Source organism: Chiloscyllium plagiosum, unplaced genomic scaffold, assembly GCF_037043375.1.
Source record: "Chiloscyllium plagiosum isolate Xiang-an unplaced genomic scaffold, Cpla_swu_hap1 HiC_scaffold_21, whole genome shotgun sequence".
NCBI lineage: Eukaryota > Metazoa > Chordata > Chondrichthyes > Orectolobiformes > Hemiscylliidae > Chiloscyllium > Chiloscyllium plagiosum.
Genome location: NW_028270159.1, coordinates 34,483,705 through 34,499,416, shown reverse-complemented (window position 1 = coordinate 34,499,416; position 15,712 = coordinate 34,483,705). Strand labels below are relative to the sequence as shown.

The window sequence follows — 15,712 nt, the reverse complement described above, 5'->3', positions numbered from 1 at the left end:
AGATACTTCTTTCCTCTGATATCATTAGCACCTTTTAATATAATTCACGTTTGTCAGATCTTTTATAGCATGATTGTTTCATCTTTCACCTCTCACTATTCAATTGCCTCCCCAGATTCTATGACAAAGTACGCAGCATTGATCACTTGCCCATTTGTAATGCCATCTATCCTTGAGCAATACTCTTTTCTCTAAGTTATTGACAAAATTTATAATGAACATTGGAAACTATGTGATTCCAGTAAAACACGCGTGACAAAACTCTTTGTTCTTCATCCTACTAACATGCTTCAATTGAACCTAATATCTTGTTATCTTAACCATGGGGACACATCTGCTTAAGTCGTTATAGTGGACAGCATCAAAACTGAAATCTGAGCGAATATCCCTGCCACCTCTAAATTGGCCCTACTCATCTCAAATAGATTGGTGAAGGAATACTTCCTTCACCAATCCTTCAAAGTTTGAAACTTATTCATGACAGTTCAACCTTTAAATCATGTTGTTCAAATCTTGTCTCTTTCTAAGAAGACATCTCATTTGCTATTACGTAATCCATTGGAACAATGCTCAAATACACATCGGGAGATATTGAAGTGGACTGCATCTATTTCAAATAATTCTATCTCTATGTCTACCTACAGGATGAGATTGTCCAAATCTTGAGTGCTGTTCACATTCAGCGTTTTGATTTCTAGTTTGCCTTCCCTTGTGACACTAAGGTTTTGTGGTTTTTGCTTTCTCTGAAAGTTCCCTTTTAACACAGCCACATCTCGCTCCCCTAAATCCCCACTTCAGCAATAAAAATAAAATCGAAGTTATTTTTTTCTCATTTACACCCCCACAGCTCTTGTTAAATAAGCCAATGTTCCCTTCTTTTGCTCCAGATGTACTTAAAGACTCTGTTATTTTGCTCCTTAAACTTTCCTCTATAGATCCCTCATATTTTCCCTTTGCATACTTTACCAGTGCCTTAATTCTTTCCGCTTGTAATTTTTCTCAGCTTGTTCCTGCTCTTCCCCCCAACTCTCCTCTGATTTTCTTTTTTATTTTCATATACATTGGACTGACCTTCTTGTTTTCCTCCTGGCTTCTATTCTCTTCAGTAGTAAAAGCTGTAAAAGCTCAATGTCTAAAAGCCTCTTGCTAAGAAATTCCACTAATCTTATTCCATTCACACACAACCACCATTGGGTAGAAGCAACTAACTGAAAAGGCCAAATGAGGCTTATTTCTCCTGGATATCCTTATTTTACCAATGTGATGCATTTGAACACATTTCTGCATTGGTCATCATTAGCCTATCAATAAAATTCTTGTACATGAACCAAAATTATTTTTATCTTTTCTAAATATTTTAAAATAACTAGTCAGTTCTAAGGAAAGAAACATCCCAACTGAACTGGTCAAAACCCGTCCTGTCTACTACAGCATCTAATCCATTCATTTTCCATGTAAATGAATCTAATTATCATTCCATTAACTTATGGACTACAGGATGATGTTGCATTCCGCTATTCTTACAAATAGAAGTTTGGCTCATTTAAATGGCTTTTCCATTTTTCTGCATATTACGCATGCAATCTCCCATAATTTAGAAGCTCCTGTTATCATCTAATTGAGTCTGACAAGGATGCTTGTGACTAAGTGGAACCAAGGAATAGGTGATGGTTTTGTGTCAATTAAGTTTGTATGGGGAGCAACTAATCAGTGTGTTGGAATTTTCTGATGCATGAGCTCAAAGAAAACTCTGACCAAAAAAAGTATACCCCTGAATTCTGTCAAATGGAATTTTTAATCTCTGGTGATTAACAGCCACACGGTTGTAATTTGCATTTTAACAGGTGAGTGGACAAAAGGTTACGTCTGAAATGTTTCTAGTCGACGGAGACAAGTAGAAATGTGTACATCAGTGCACATACCGTGCAAAAGTGTACAAAATCCCTCCTTGCTCTAAAACCGACAGCAAAATCGAGAAGGTCTAATGCAGAATTGCACATCCAGTCCAGCCATTACTCCAGACGAACACAGCAGAAGCTTCCACATAAACTTGACCTCCCAAGCACTATATTTTTCAACTGTATTTCACTCCTGTATAGTTGAAATAAATCTTCACACCTCATTCAAAACATGGATATATTTTGATCAAAACAGTGACCCAACAGAAATTGTTGGGACTATGCAGCAGCTTAGCCAGCATTTGTTTTTTATTCACTTATGGGACATTTATCGTCTGTATCTCGCTGCTCTGGAAAAGATGGTGGTGAGCTGCCTTCTTGAACTGCTGTAGGTTGAGCCCTTGGGGAAGGAATTCCAGGATTTTGACTAAACAACAGCAAAGGAACGGTGATATATTTCCAAGTCAGAATGGTGAGTGGCTTGGAGGGGAATTTGTATGCCCATGTATCTGTGGTCCTTGTCCTTCGAAGTGATAATGGGTTTGGAAGATGCTACCTAATGATCTTTGGTGAATTTCTGCAGTGCATCTTGTAATAGAACACACTGCTGCTACTGAACATCGGTGGTAGAGGAAGTGGATGCTTGTGAATATGACGCCACTCAAGTGGGCTTTTTGTCCTGGATGGTGTTAAGCTTCTTGAGTGTTGTTGGAGCTGCATTTATCCAGGCAATGCATCTCAGAAGATGGGCTTGTATTTTGGGTGGGCTCTTTCATAATGGATCCTGCATGAACGATCACTTTAAGAATTTAATACTGCCTGATCTACATTGTATTAGCAGAACTTTCTATTTTTATTTCTGATTTCCAATGTTTGTCTTGTTGACTAAAAAGCAGTCACTAACATAATCATATCAGAGGAACACAATAACTCCTGACAGTCACTACCAATACCAATTAATGTTAAGCAATTAATGTCTTAATTATTTGGGTTCTGCTTTCTATCAATTAACTATTGTCATTAATGCTGTTCCCTGGTAGAAATATATCAAATCTAAAAGAAACAGGCGGAATATTTTTGGAGGACAAGTTACCAGTAGTCAGAATAACTCAAAATTCCGCACAAATGTATTACACAATGAATTCCTTAACTTCCGGATAATAGATTCCATTTTCAAAATGGAAGCATGAACCTGAGCTGAAATAGTTCTATAACAAAAATAGTCCCAACAAGATAAGCACTTCCACCTTATTGAAATGCCTGTTGCAGCTATGAAATAAGGATAGCTTTATGTATTAATAAAAGTCAATAAACGCAAGTCAGAATTTACTGTTCTATTTGAAATGAAAATCTAAATTAAAAATGCATACAAATATATAGTTCTTCAAATTGCTTTTCTTATCAATCTTAACGATTATTTTCAGGAAAGTTAGTAGTTTCTTTCAAATTTCTATGAGTGACTTTTAAAGTTAAATTGCTTTATTTAATGTAATTAAGGAAAGAGAGGGAGGAAATGCATTGGGTATGGAATAACAAATCTAACTTCACAAGGCACTCTGCAAGAACTGTTATCTCTGCAACATCACTGAATTTATCACAAATCATTTCCAAATCATTCCAGAACTTGTTAGTACATGTAGGCTTTCTTGTTAGAATTGCAAGAATGTCGGACATTATTTTAAGGGTTAATCAGACATGCACTGATTCAGACATCACACATGTAGTATTGTATATAACATACATGATGTACTGACTTCCTCAAACAAGCTTAAAGATTTTGTTTTAAGATTGCAATGAAATCCTTACCCGAGGAAACTCCTGTTCAGATACCCGTAACCAAGGAAGAAAGGAAACAGGACAATTACAAGACAACAGCAACAACAACAAAAACAAAACTCAATTATATTTTCTTTAGTTCTTAACGAATTAGTTCTGTAGTTTATTCATGGTGACTGGGTAATGCTTTGTTAGAAACATTAATCTTTTAATTCTGGGCTTTGAATTTGCATTCAACTTGGAATTTCAAATACAGAGTTTTCACCCTTATGAGATTAGTAAGAAAAGGACTTAATTTTTAAGTTTAATTTTTTAAGTTCATTGGTAAAATAATCTGGATGGAGAGAAGTTTTTTTTATGCAGCAATTTATCATGATCCAGCATACTCTACATTAAAGGATTGTTGAAACAGATTCAACAATAGCCCAACATAACAAAATACACTTGAATCCTTCAACTGAACAGAATGTGAGATACAAACAATGTTTACAATTAACGTGCAGTTTACAGAGGCTAAGACACAGACAAAAGTCAAAACCGGAACAGTTTGGCTGTTACTTACGTAAAAGCAAAAGCCACAAGAGCACCACTAACGACAATGAAATCCAAAATGTTCCAAAGGTCTCGGAAATAAGAGCCAGGATGAAGTAACAGACCTAAATTGATCATCTAATGAAAGGAAATGAGGGACAGTTAAAATATTACATAAAAAATGAAAAACATAATTCTTTGTTTTGTTGCAATTATTTCTGATTAGCAGCCCCACTACACAAAACCTCAAGGCTATGGTCTAAATATTTTGGAAGTGGCACATGGGAGACAGTCATCATCATATGTGATGTGTTCTCATGAACCACCGTAAGTCGATATTATGACGCTAATTGTTAGCCCCACTACACAAAACCTCAAGGCTATGGTCTAAATATTTTGGAAGTGGCACATGGGAGACAGTCATCATCATATGTGATGTGTTCTCATGAACCACCGTAAGTCGATATTATGACGCTAATTGTTAGTTACAGGCCAGGTTAGGGGGAGCCATTTAAAGCGTATAACAGCTCTTAAAAGGAAAGGTGTACTCTTCACTGCAGACAGCACAGAAATATCTACAATTGGAAATAAACGGCTGGAAGACAGACTCTGATATTTCAGGGTCATACTCTCAGCCTTGATCCATCTGATCACTCAGCCAACATTTTAAATCAGTGAAGAGTTACAGATTTATAAGTCTATGGATTCATTCTGCAGTACTATAAAGTCACAGCTGAAAGATTTCAAAGCAATTAAGATATTCATTATACTCATTCAACAAACATGTCAGAGCCTCCCAGTTTCACAGCAATTTAATACTCACAAAAATGTTCCAATTAAAACACATCATACAAAAATCATTGGAAATAAACTCATAATGTGTTAAGTAATTCACAGCACAGACCTTTGAATCCAATTCTGAAATACACACTTCTGAACAAAAAAATATTGACTTACATTTGTCTGATGCACAAATTTATCACAGTCACTCCTCATTGAGCGCAAGCAATCAGACCCTCAGCACATGGGAATGCCACCACACACAAGAGCCCCCTCCAAATCATTCACCAACCTGACTTGGAAATATATTGCTGTTCCTTCACTGTTACTGGATCAAAATGCTGGAACTCCCTCCCTTACAGAACCATGAAGTAACCTACACCAAAAGGACTGCAGTGGTTCAAGAAAGCAGTTCACCCCCACTTTTCTGAAAGGCAACAGGAAATGCTGGTCCAATCAATGGAGTTCACATACCATGATTAAACAAAACACAAACTCAATTCAGTGAACTGTTGCCCTCATTGATCACAAAAAAATGAAATTGTCTATTCCCAGTCAGTGACATACAAGATAATTAAATGCAAGTTATTTTTTCAGAAAATGTACGACAATGGTTTAAATGGTAAGAATGTAGTGGGAATGTTTACCTTTATCACCATTTCAAATGTAAAAACGCCAGTGAACACATAATCCAGATATTTCAGAACCTGCAGCAAAATGTATTTTTTTAATTTTGGATTTCAGAGCATACAAATCAGCTATCAAAGCATTTTTATTGGTATTTAGTACATCAAATAATCAAATTTCAATACTGCCTTATTCATTGATCTGAGAGGTTCATGTAAGTTTCAAAGAATGCACTGCCCATTATAGAATTGTTCAAAAAGGTAGAATAAAAACAAACAAAATATAACTGGGTGAAAAAAGACACAAGATTTGAATGTCAGTATCACTGATTTGCCATTGGTTCAGGATGTGTATTCAGAGAAAAAAAATGAAATAACAGCATAGAGGTGAGCTGTTAAATAACAGCAAAAGACAAGGGTCCTAAAACAGTTGATGTTTTGACAAATTGCACTGTAACACAAAAACTTTTAACCCGTTGCCTAGTTACCACAATTAAAGGCAGAATTTGCAAATTGTATAAATAATGTATTTTCACTTCACAAAAGTAAAGCCAAATGTTAAAAATGCCAGAGGTATCTTGGCCACTGTTGCGGCTTCATCAGACAGACAATGGGAGTAGTCTCGACCTAACCTACATGGCAGAGATCTGACATGTTTGCATTGGCTGTCAAATGCTGCTCCCTGGCTGACTTCACTTTCATTAAGTTCAGGAAAATTAAAATCGGGAGGGGTGCAAAGCAGATAGTCAGTCATATCTCATCAGTTTCCCAAGACAGATTAAGTTAGTGTCACCCTCATCTATAATATACATTCTTGAAGACAAATTACAGCCAAAGCAGAGAATCTAATCTAATTAAATTAGGCTTTCATTGATCCTGACTATATTTCCAGACTTCTGCAACTTCCAGTTCCCAATAATGTATTATTTTGCATCGTCTTCTTAAATTGTTTATTACTGACATAAATAATAAAGGACCTTTGATTATTTTAACAAACAAAAATCATTATTAAGTTGCAATAAAAAATGGTAAACATTTTTGCAATACCATGTTCTGCGGCTAACCACTTGCACAAATCTATGAAAAAAAACTATGAAAATAGAAGCATTTACTTAAAGATATTAGGAAGGAATGACCAATCTAAATCAAGAGCACAGATTTTTTTTCTCTTGGTTGTAATTACAAGAAATGAGTCTCTTTATAAAGAGCAAGGTCGTGCTATGAATTGTTTTAAACAATTATAAAGTGTTGGTTTGTTAACTCTTCCATGGAGAGAAGTCACACAACACCAAGTTATAGTCCAACAGGTTTATTTCAAATCACAAGCTTTCAGAGCACTGCTCTTTCATCAGGTGAGTTAATTCTTTTGTGAGAAGTAAACATTCACAAGTGAATTATCAAAGATGGTCAAACCGTAAGTTCTCTTTGAACCCAGTTTACAATCCAGCAAAAGAATCAACAATTATAGCTCAAAGCAGCTAACAGTATTGAAATGTCTTTCCTTGCAGTCAACAGAAAACACTTTCAAGATCCCAGCAGGATTGAAGACACATAGTTTCACAGAGCCATTGTTTCAAATGTCCATATTTACTCTTGGAGTATTCAGACCCTTTCTTGTTTAACTGTTTCTTCAACTCCTCTTTAAAAGATATGGAGGTGCTGGTGCTGGACTGGGATGGACAAAGTCAGAAGTCACATGACACCAGGTTATAGTCCGACAGGTTTATTTGAATTTAAGCTTTTGACAGGGCTCTGAATATAACCTGGTGTCATGTGACTTTTCTTTTTGAAAGCGTTAACAAACCAGCACTTTATAATTGTTTAAAACAATTCATAACACAAGCATTTTCTTTAGAAAGAGACTCATTTGTTGTATCTATGACTCAGAGAAAAATATTTGTGCACTTGATTCAGATTGGTCACTTCCATTCTCCCCCCCATACCTTTAAGTAAATGCTACTATTGTCAGATTGTGCTTTTTTGATAGATTTGTTAGCCACGGAACATGGCATTGCAAAACGTTTACTATTTTTCATTGCAATGTAATAGTAATTTTTGTTTGTTAAATTAATCAAAGGTCCTTCATTATTTATGTCAACTTAAGAAGACTTCATAAAATAATACATTATTTGGAACTGGAAGTGGCAGAAGCCTGAAAATATAGTCAGCATCAATGAAAGCCTGATTTAGATTAGATTTTCCGCTTTGGCTGTAATTTGTAATTTGTGTGCAAATTATGCTTCATATTGTGATGGCTTTCAAATTGAACTTAGTACTCAAGTCTTTGATTAGATAATATCAAACAACTGAAACTAACAGGCAAATATTCTATATATCAGTGCATCTGGGTAGCGCAACAGAAAATAATTGATTCTTCTTTTCTTGCATTCAAAATATTAATTAATTATATTTAAGAACGAGACCTTGGTGTCATTTTATTAATATAGCTGGAAAAATGTTCTTTGAAAGAAATATATATTATTCAATATGAAGACTGTCACTCAACATCACACATCACTGAAAATGATGTTAAAATTTTAATGAATCAATTACTGGTATCATTGATGTCCATGAATCAATTTCTTAGTTCAAAATTGTTAGAATGTGCCTTAGTTGGCAGGAAAAAAAGAGCTTAATTTAATGGACTTTCTCAAACAGCAGTAAATACGACATATTCGTCTTAACATTGAATTGGTGGCAAGGTTTTGGGCATAGAATAGGTTTTCATCAAAAAGATTCTAAAAAAATGCATGCAAGATACCTTGTGGTTTGGTCAATTACACTCACTAGGTTTAGCAGAAAGTCTTGATCATTATGAGATATCATTACTAAAGAAACTCAAAGATGTAATTTGACAAGTGGAGTAGGTGGGCGGCACGGTGGCACAGTGGTTAGCACTGCTGCCTCACAGTGCCAGAGACCCGGGTTCAATTCTTGCCTCAGGCGACTGACTGTGTGGAGTTTGCACGTTCTCCCCGTGTCGGCGTGGGTTTACTCCGGTTTCCTCCCACAGTCCAAAGATGTGCAGGTCAGGTGAATTGGCCAAGCTAAATTGCCCGTAGTGTTAGGTAAGGGGTAAATGCAGGGGTATGGGTGGGTTGTGCTTCGGCAGGGCGGTGTGGACTTGTTGGGCCGAAGGGCCTGTTTCCACACTGTAAGTAATCTAATCTAATCTAAACTGTCCGAGCATGTCTATCATGATAAAAAAAAAATTAACCAGCAGGGTGTATTTCTGTGTTGTATGACTCTATCCCCACTCTAAGTAGCCCATAACGTGAATGGAATTTAACACTACCCCTGCCCCCATGATGTTTTGGTAGCTGTGGTACATTTAATCAGGTAGGAGGGTGTGGGGTCAGCGATCCCACAGGCTCCCTGCCGCTGCCTCAATTAAGTCGATGGCAAGAAGGCCCAGGAACTGCCTTCTGACACCACCAAGAATTGAGATCCATTACTGCTCAACTGTCCCTTCCTACTGAAACTGATCCTTCCCTCTGCCTAGTGAACACTAGCCCACCACTCATCGCCATTCACCTAAGCCTAGCTCTATCAATCCTCTGTGGCCTCGGGTAGCTCTAGTACCAGCAGCTATAAAGCAATGAAGTTCTGCTGGTTTCTGATTGGCTACCCAATGTTCCTTGATCTTGGGAAGGCCCACCAGTGGCTAGTTATTGCCTGACTGGCACTTAATTTGGTGGGTATAGCTGAAAAAAAGGCAACAAGTTGTCTTGCCAGCTCTACAGCTGGCGGGCAACTACCTGATAGCCTCAAGTACATATGACTGTTCCCTTTGATTCAAATTCAAATAATATTCATTCATTTTGCATGGTCAAAACAAAAGGATAATATCAAGTAAGGCTCTCATGAAAATACAAATTGAGAGCAGAAGTAGATTCAGCCCCTTGCCTGCACCCTGCCATTTAACAAGATCATTGTTAACCTGATTTTGACTTCAACTTCACATTCAGGAATACCCCATTAACGTTGAGTCACTTGTTAATCAAGAATCTGTGCACCTCTGCCTTAAAAATATTCAATGAATCTGGGCAGAATTTTCCTTTCTCAAGAGGTGTTGAGAACGGGAGATAATTGGGCAAGTTGTCCCTGGCAAGTCACTTGTACCCTTTTTGGCAACTCTGCATTTAAATGCTGGAAAGTAGGTCCATGGTTTGACTCATCAGCAAGTAAGGCCCTTTCTGATCAATTAAGGCCACCTAAGGGCCTCAAATCACCACCTTCCTGATTATCTGCCTCCCTCATGGCCATGACAGATAGCTAGTTTACTGACTGGGAAGCAAACACTATGCTTCCGATCCCTTGAATACCCTGTCTTCCCAGGACCCCCATCCTCTGAGAAACATATTAAAAAATCTTGCTGTCTCATCACTGGATTCTCTCCAGAAAAGGCCTCGACTGCTGGACATTTTGACCCTGAAGCTCTGACTGGAGAGCAATGTCAGGTGACTTGACATTGCCAGCATTGAGGCATCTGATAGGTAGCATATAAGCAAGTTTCTTACTCTGTCGGCTATTAATGAGCTGATAAGTGTGTGATTCAATGTGTTATTTTGCTAGTTGGAGGGTCAGTGTATTAATCATTACCTAACACATTCACACCCACAAAAATAGGGAAAATCACGGCAACCACCATTCTCTGAGGAAGACAGGACTAAAACATTCAATATTCTGAGAGAAAACAAGTTCTCCTCATTTTGGTCATAAACATAGTTCCTTAGTTCTAGTCTCTTCTAAAAGTAGAAAACATCCTTTCTGTCCCCTCCCTGTCAAGTTTCCTCAGGATCTTATACCTATCAATAAGATTACTTCAATAAGATTTCATTGTTCTGAACTCCAATGGATACAAACCCAGCCTAATCGACCTTTCCTCATAAGATAACACCTCCTTCAATCCCAGGAGACATTGAGTGAATTTTCTTTGATATGCTTCTAGTGCATTTATTTCCAATCTTAAATAAGGAGATGGCAACAGTGTGCAGTTCTCCAGATGTGGTCTCACCAGCATCTTGTGCAAGTGCAGCAAATCCCTGCTTTCATATTTCATTCTCTTTCCAAGAAATGACGACATGCTGTTTTTGTTCCTAATCAATTGCTGAACCCGCACACTAACCTTTTGTGATTCATGTTCCCAGACACCCTCTGTACTTCAGACTTCTGCAGTGTCTCTCTATTTAATTAAAATGTTGCTTTTCCATTCTTCCTGCCAAAGTGGACAGGTTCATATTTTCCTGCACTATACTGTACTCCATCTGTCAATTTTTGACCACTCACGTAACTTGTATATATATTGCAGACTCTTTTAGGTCCAATTCACAGCTAAATTTCCTGCGTACCTGTGTTACAAGCAAATTTCGCAACTTCAATCCCTTTGTCCAAGTCACTGAAATGAATTGTAAATAATTGAGGCCCCAGTATTTATCCATGTAGCACTCTACTCTTCTCATCTTGCCAACCCATAAATGACACATTTACGCCTATTCTCTGTTGCCTGGTGAGGATGATTAAAGAAGTAAAAACAGAAAATGATAGAAATGCAGAGGCAGTTTCTGTAGAGAGAGAATGCTTTAGGGCTCCAACCTTACATCAGAATTGTAAAAAGTTAGAAATGTAATTTTTTTGAGCAATTAAGTCGAGGAAAATGAGAAAATGGAAGGTCTCGAGTGGAGAGCTGGAGCGTTCAATGACAATAAGTATCGTAGAGCAAGGCGAAAGAAGGGGAAATGGGATAAGTAAAGAAATAAAAGCTCTGTGTGAATGTGGGATAGTTGTCAACCAATAAAAAGTAAAGGAAAATTGATGTCCCAACATCAAATGTGAAATCTTTCTGAAGATTCAAGGACATATTATTGTGCACCAAACGAGTTAGACTTTATCCTGTCGATATAATGATACAGTTGTTCTTTATTGAAGTACATTTTAAGAGCATTTGCAGCTGAACTGGGACATTTTATTAGCTGTTACAACAACTTACATTATTTCTTGGTGAGTCTGCTGTCACAGGATCCTCTGCTGCCAGGGCTATACTGCTCATTGCTATCACCATCAAGATACACATCTCGAAATATCGTAGATTGACAATGTAATGGCATGCCCTGCGAATACTAAGAAAAAGGAGTCATAACGAATGCTATCACATATTGCATACAGTGCACCAAGAATTAAGAGTATGCATGGATAGCTTCATAACCAGCTATTGCAATTCTCATTGAGAATGCACACAGGTAACTATTTTTTTACATATATAATACAAGTTGTAATTTCCTTCTCTCTTGTGCCAATATTTCATGATATAAAGTAAATTCTCACTAATTAAATCATGTTACATTTTAATTAGTCATTTTTTTCTTTTGAAGTTCATTCAACAAGCCCACTTAAAAAAGATTTATATTCTCACAGGAAATATCAATGAGATTAGTATAAACTACCCACCCTCCAGATAAACTGCAACTAAAATGAAGGAATTATAGTGAACCATTAAAGTAATTATTTGTATTACTTAATCAAATTAAACTTATTAGCAATTCTTGGCATAAATAGAATGTATATCTGGGCTCATTAGTGAGGCTGCACTCTTATTTGCAAATTTCTTTAAGTGATAGGTAGACCTGTTTTTTTGCTGGGAAGGAGACCACCTCATATACTTAATCAGCATGCTCTCTGAGACCATTTTTGATTGCCTAAAACAGTTGTGAAGGAATTTTCTAGATTTTGTTCTTCCAAAAGCTTTAGATTTTCATCTGTAATTCTCTGCAGGAGATTAGGTGAAGAGTCTATTTATTGTGTTGCACAAGACATTGTTGTTGTATGAATAATGCTGAATAGTCCATTCATTTTCCACTGAATGTTCTTGGCCTGGATCTCCTAAGAAGCAATGATATTCATTAGATTGCCACTCTGTTCTAACTTTTCCCTGAGTTGACATTGCTTCACATTTCTTCCTGAGTCCAGCTTTCCCACAAATATTAAGTGTCTCAGTGAGTTCCATCACAGTGGAATGTCAGAGAGAAGACAACAGACATCTTGATCTTATGGCAAAAATATTTTGTCCCAGGATGCTGGTATTGTTGGCTGGACGAGCATTAATTGCTTATTCCTGATTGCCCTTGAGAAGGTGATGGTGAGCTGCTACCTTGAACTAATGCAAGTCTGTTTGGGTAACTAAGTGTGTTGTTTTGCTGAGGAGGCAATTGAGTGAGGTGGGTAGATCTGTAATTGGGTGTTGGAAGGTAGTCAGGTCTGGTCAGATATAAATAGCAGGGTGGGGAGGGGTGATTAGTTTGGGGCTTGCAGTCAGGAAGGGGCTAGGTGGGAGGGGGACCAGGTGGGAGTGATGCTGGGTCATTTGTGGAGTTACCAGGAGTTAGACTAGGTTTAAATCTGTCTAATATTTCATGGACAACTATTTAGGTAAGTACATATGAACTGTCTAACATCTCTAACTCTAGCTTTGAGGAGCAGGGAGAATTACTTATTGAAAGTTAAAACTTCAAGAGCAATTTATTTGGAAATCAGTATGTCAAAACTTCGGTGATGTTCTGACACGTTTCTTCAACCTTATGTAGCATCTCCGACAATCTGGAGACCAAAAGATTTGGGCCCAATGTATGCACTGAGTTATCCAATAATGTGTATCAGTCAAAACAAGACACACAGTCAACTTAGTTTTAATAAATGCTAAGCTAAAAACGCTAATTTAAAACTGCTTTTCTGCATTACTGAGCTCTTGAAATGGTTGCTGTCTTCAGTGACTTCTAATTACCACCGTGAAGACAATTGACAGCATGTTACATGTCACATCTCTACTGGACTGTCAAGGGAGCACACCTTGACGCATTCTGTAACATAGTTCATGTTCAGTTCAAAACATTTTTACTGAAATATCCCATTACCTTCACTGAACAGTTTAACTTTCCCCTCCAAACACTTTCTACTTTCTTCCTTTAAAGCTGCAGGCATTTACCTGCTTATAGCAGCATGTTATTAGTGACAATGTTTACATAATTTCCAAAATGGTCCTCTTGATGGGAAACTGAAGTAAATAATCTTCCCCTTCCCAAATGCCAAAGAACATCGAGTCCAGTTATCTGCTCAACTGAAATGAAATAATTCACGGACTGGACCAGGCTGCATCTCACTGTCATAGCACTCACTCACTCTGTGCCTACCCGGGTGCTGATAGCATCCCTGCCTTGCTCTGCCTCTTTTTACTTTGCCCCCTCAGCCAGAAATACTTGCCTTGCCTTTCCATTTAGCACTGGCATAAAGGCAGGGAACCCGTAGTGTTTATCAGCAGGTCTTTCTCGAGACAAAAGGGGTTTACTCAGGGGGTATTAGCACAGCAAGCCAAGGGCAACTTACAAAACCAGTCCAGGGGTTTAGGCAGTCATTCAACTCTTTGGGGATGACAAGGTAAGGATGTTCTCCAAGTAAAGGGTGAGGAGCTAATGACAGATTACCCATTTGCACTCATTTTGTCCTATTGGGAGTTGCTTTCCTTCTGGAATGAGAGAAAGAGAGAGAGAGAGAGGTAATAAGGGAGATGAAAGTGGGTGGCACAGCTTGACTGTTGGTGAGTAGTTCAGTAGGCAGAGTAGAGGGTATGCAGAGTTAGTGATGTTGTGGGTTGGGTTGGTGAGAGTGGCTGGTGAATGATGTTGCAGGCAATAGTGTGAAATGCAAAGCATGAACATTGGTGAGAGGTGAGCACGATCGTGGAGATAGAGTGAGAGTTAGGTTAGCAATTTTTGAGAACATTGGTCGCTAAGTATGTAAGCTAGCTCGCTGAGCTGGAAGGTTTGAGTGTTAGATATCAGAGAGAAAATGATGGCACCTACGCTGGCAGAAAGGAGAAGGTCATTGACTATCTTCCCTACAGTGCTCGGCATTCCTCCATATGACTGAGCTTGCATTAACATGGATGGCAGACCAACTGGCATGTTCTGGCATTGTGGCCTCCACAGCTGGTCCTGGGAAAGAGGAAATCCAATCTCCCCATCACCCCATCCAGCAGCAGGTCCTGCCCGCAAATCAGGGAGACGATTTCCCCCTACTACTACGTCTGGGGGCGGAAGTAATGTCAGAACAGTGCTGGGCAGCTCAGGACTGACAGTGCCTGTCTGGGTGCACACAGGCTTTTAAAGGTGGTTTGGGCCGGGGATTAGTGGGGTTGGGGTGGTGGCAAGGAATGCCAGTGAATTCTGGGATATTGGCTGATATCGGCAAAACGTTCTGGGAATGGCGTGTGGTAAGACAGGACTGGATTTAGACAGGACAGATTCCATTGGGGTTAGTGCGGTGAGTTTGGTAAGGTACGGCAAGAAAATTGCCTAGGCCTCGTGATGGAAATGTCTCAGAAACATCTATATGAACTCAGACTTAGGCAAAAACAAACTGTGAGATTCAGCCCATTGTTTCAAACAGGGTTTGAACAGCAGGTGAGTCTGTTCAGCTGGTGAGCAGCGGATACAGTAAGCCCACCATCTGCTCCATGAACTATACTGGCAGTCTGAGCCATTGTAACCATTGAGATGCTGGTAATCTGCTGTGCACTTGAAGCCTTGAAGTACTGTTGCTGGGGATAGGGTAGAGAGGGAGAAAATAACATGGCTTGTCCTCTCTGCAATTCAATTCTCCTTTTTTTTTGAAGAAGGTGATCTCAGTGGGAGAGGGAGATGGATAGACCCCTGTGAAAGGGAAGGTTTTTATCGACTGCTAGCAGCTGCATTAATGCCGAAGAGAAGATGCGAATATGGTCAGTACAAGGTTAGGCAATCATGAAAGCTAAATGCAATGTGACTTCATTAACAGCTTCTCAGCTGTTGGCTTCTGGAATCTTTTTCATCTTCTCACATAATCTGTGGATTAAAGGAGTGAAGCATCATCGTGTTGAAACATCCTGATTGCTGACTTTCTGCCTTCTATCCCACACACTTTCTCATCACAGCAACTGCCTACAAAAGAAACAACCACCATTGATGCAGAAACATTCACAATCTGCGTAGCCTCACAAAATCCTAAAATAACTTACACGTTACTCCTGACTGGCTGCCAGTGGTCGTTAAGGTGGCTGTGCATTTGGCCGGT

At 38.5% G+C, this 15,712-nt stretch overlaps 1 protein-coding gene across 7 annotated transcripts in view; it reads right to left on the bottom strand.

Annotated features, from left to right (window-relative positions):
• The window catches only part of cacna1ba (calcium voltage-gated channel subunit alpha1 Ba), a 598,950-nt gene that overhangs the window by 122,990 nt on the left and 460,248 nt on the right, over positions 1–15,712 (bottom strand). For all 7 annotated transcript variants that reach the window (XM_087998499.1, XM_087998494.1, XM_087998493.1 and 4 more), the window contains 3 exons: positions 11,601–11,730; positions 5,633–5,692; positions 4,237–4,343 (listed from right to left, as the gene is read on the bottom strand). In XM_087998499.1, the coding sequence (XP_087854625.1) occupies positions 4,237–4,343; positions 5,633–5,692; positions 11,601–11,730 (297 nt within the window). The remainder of the gene's footprint in view (positions 1–4,236; positions 4,344–5,632; positions 5,693–11,600; positions 11,731–15,712) is intronic.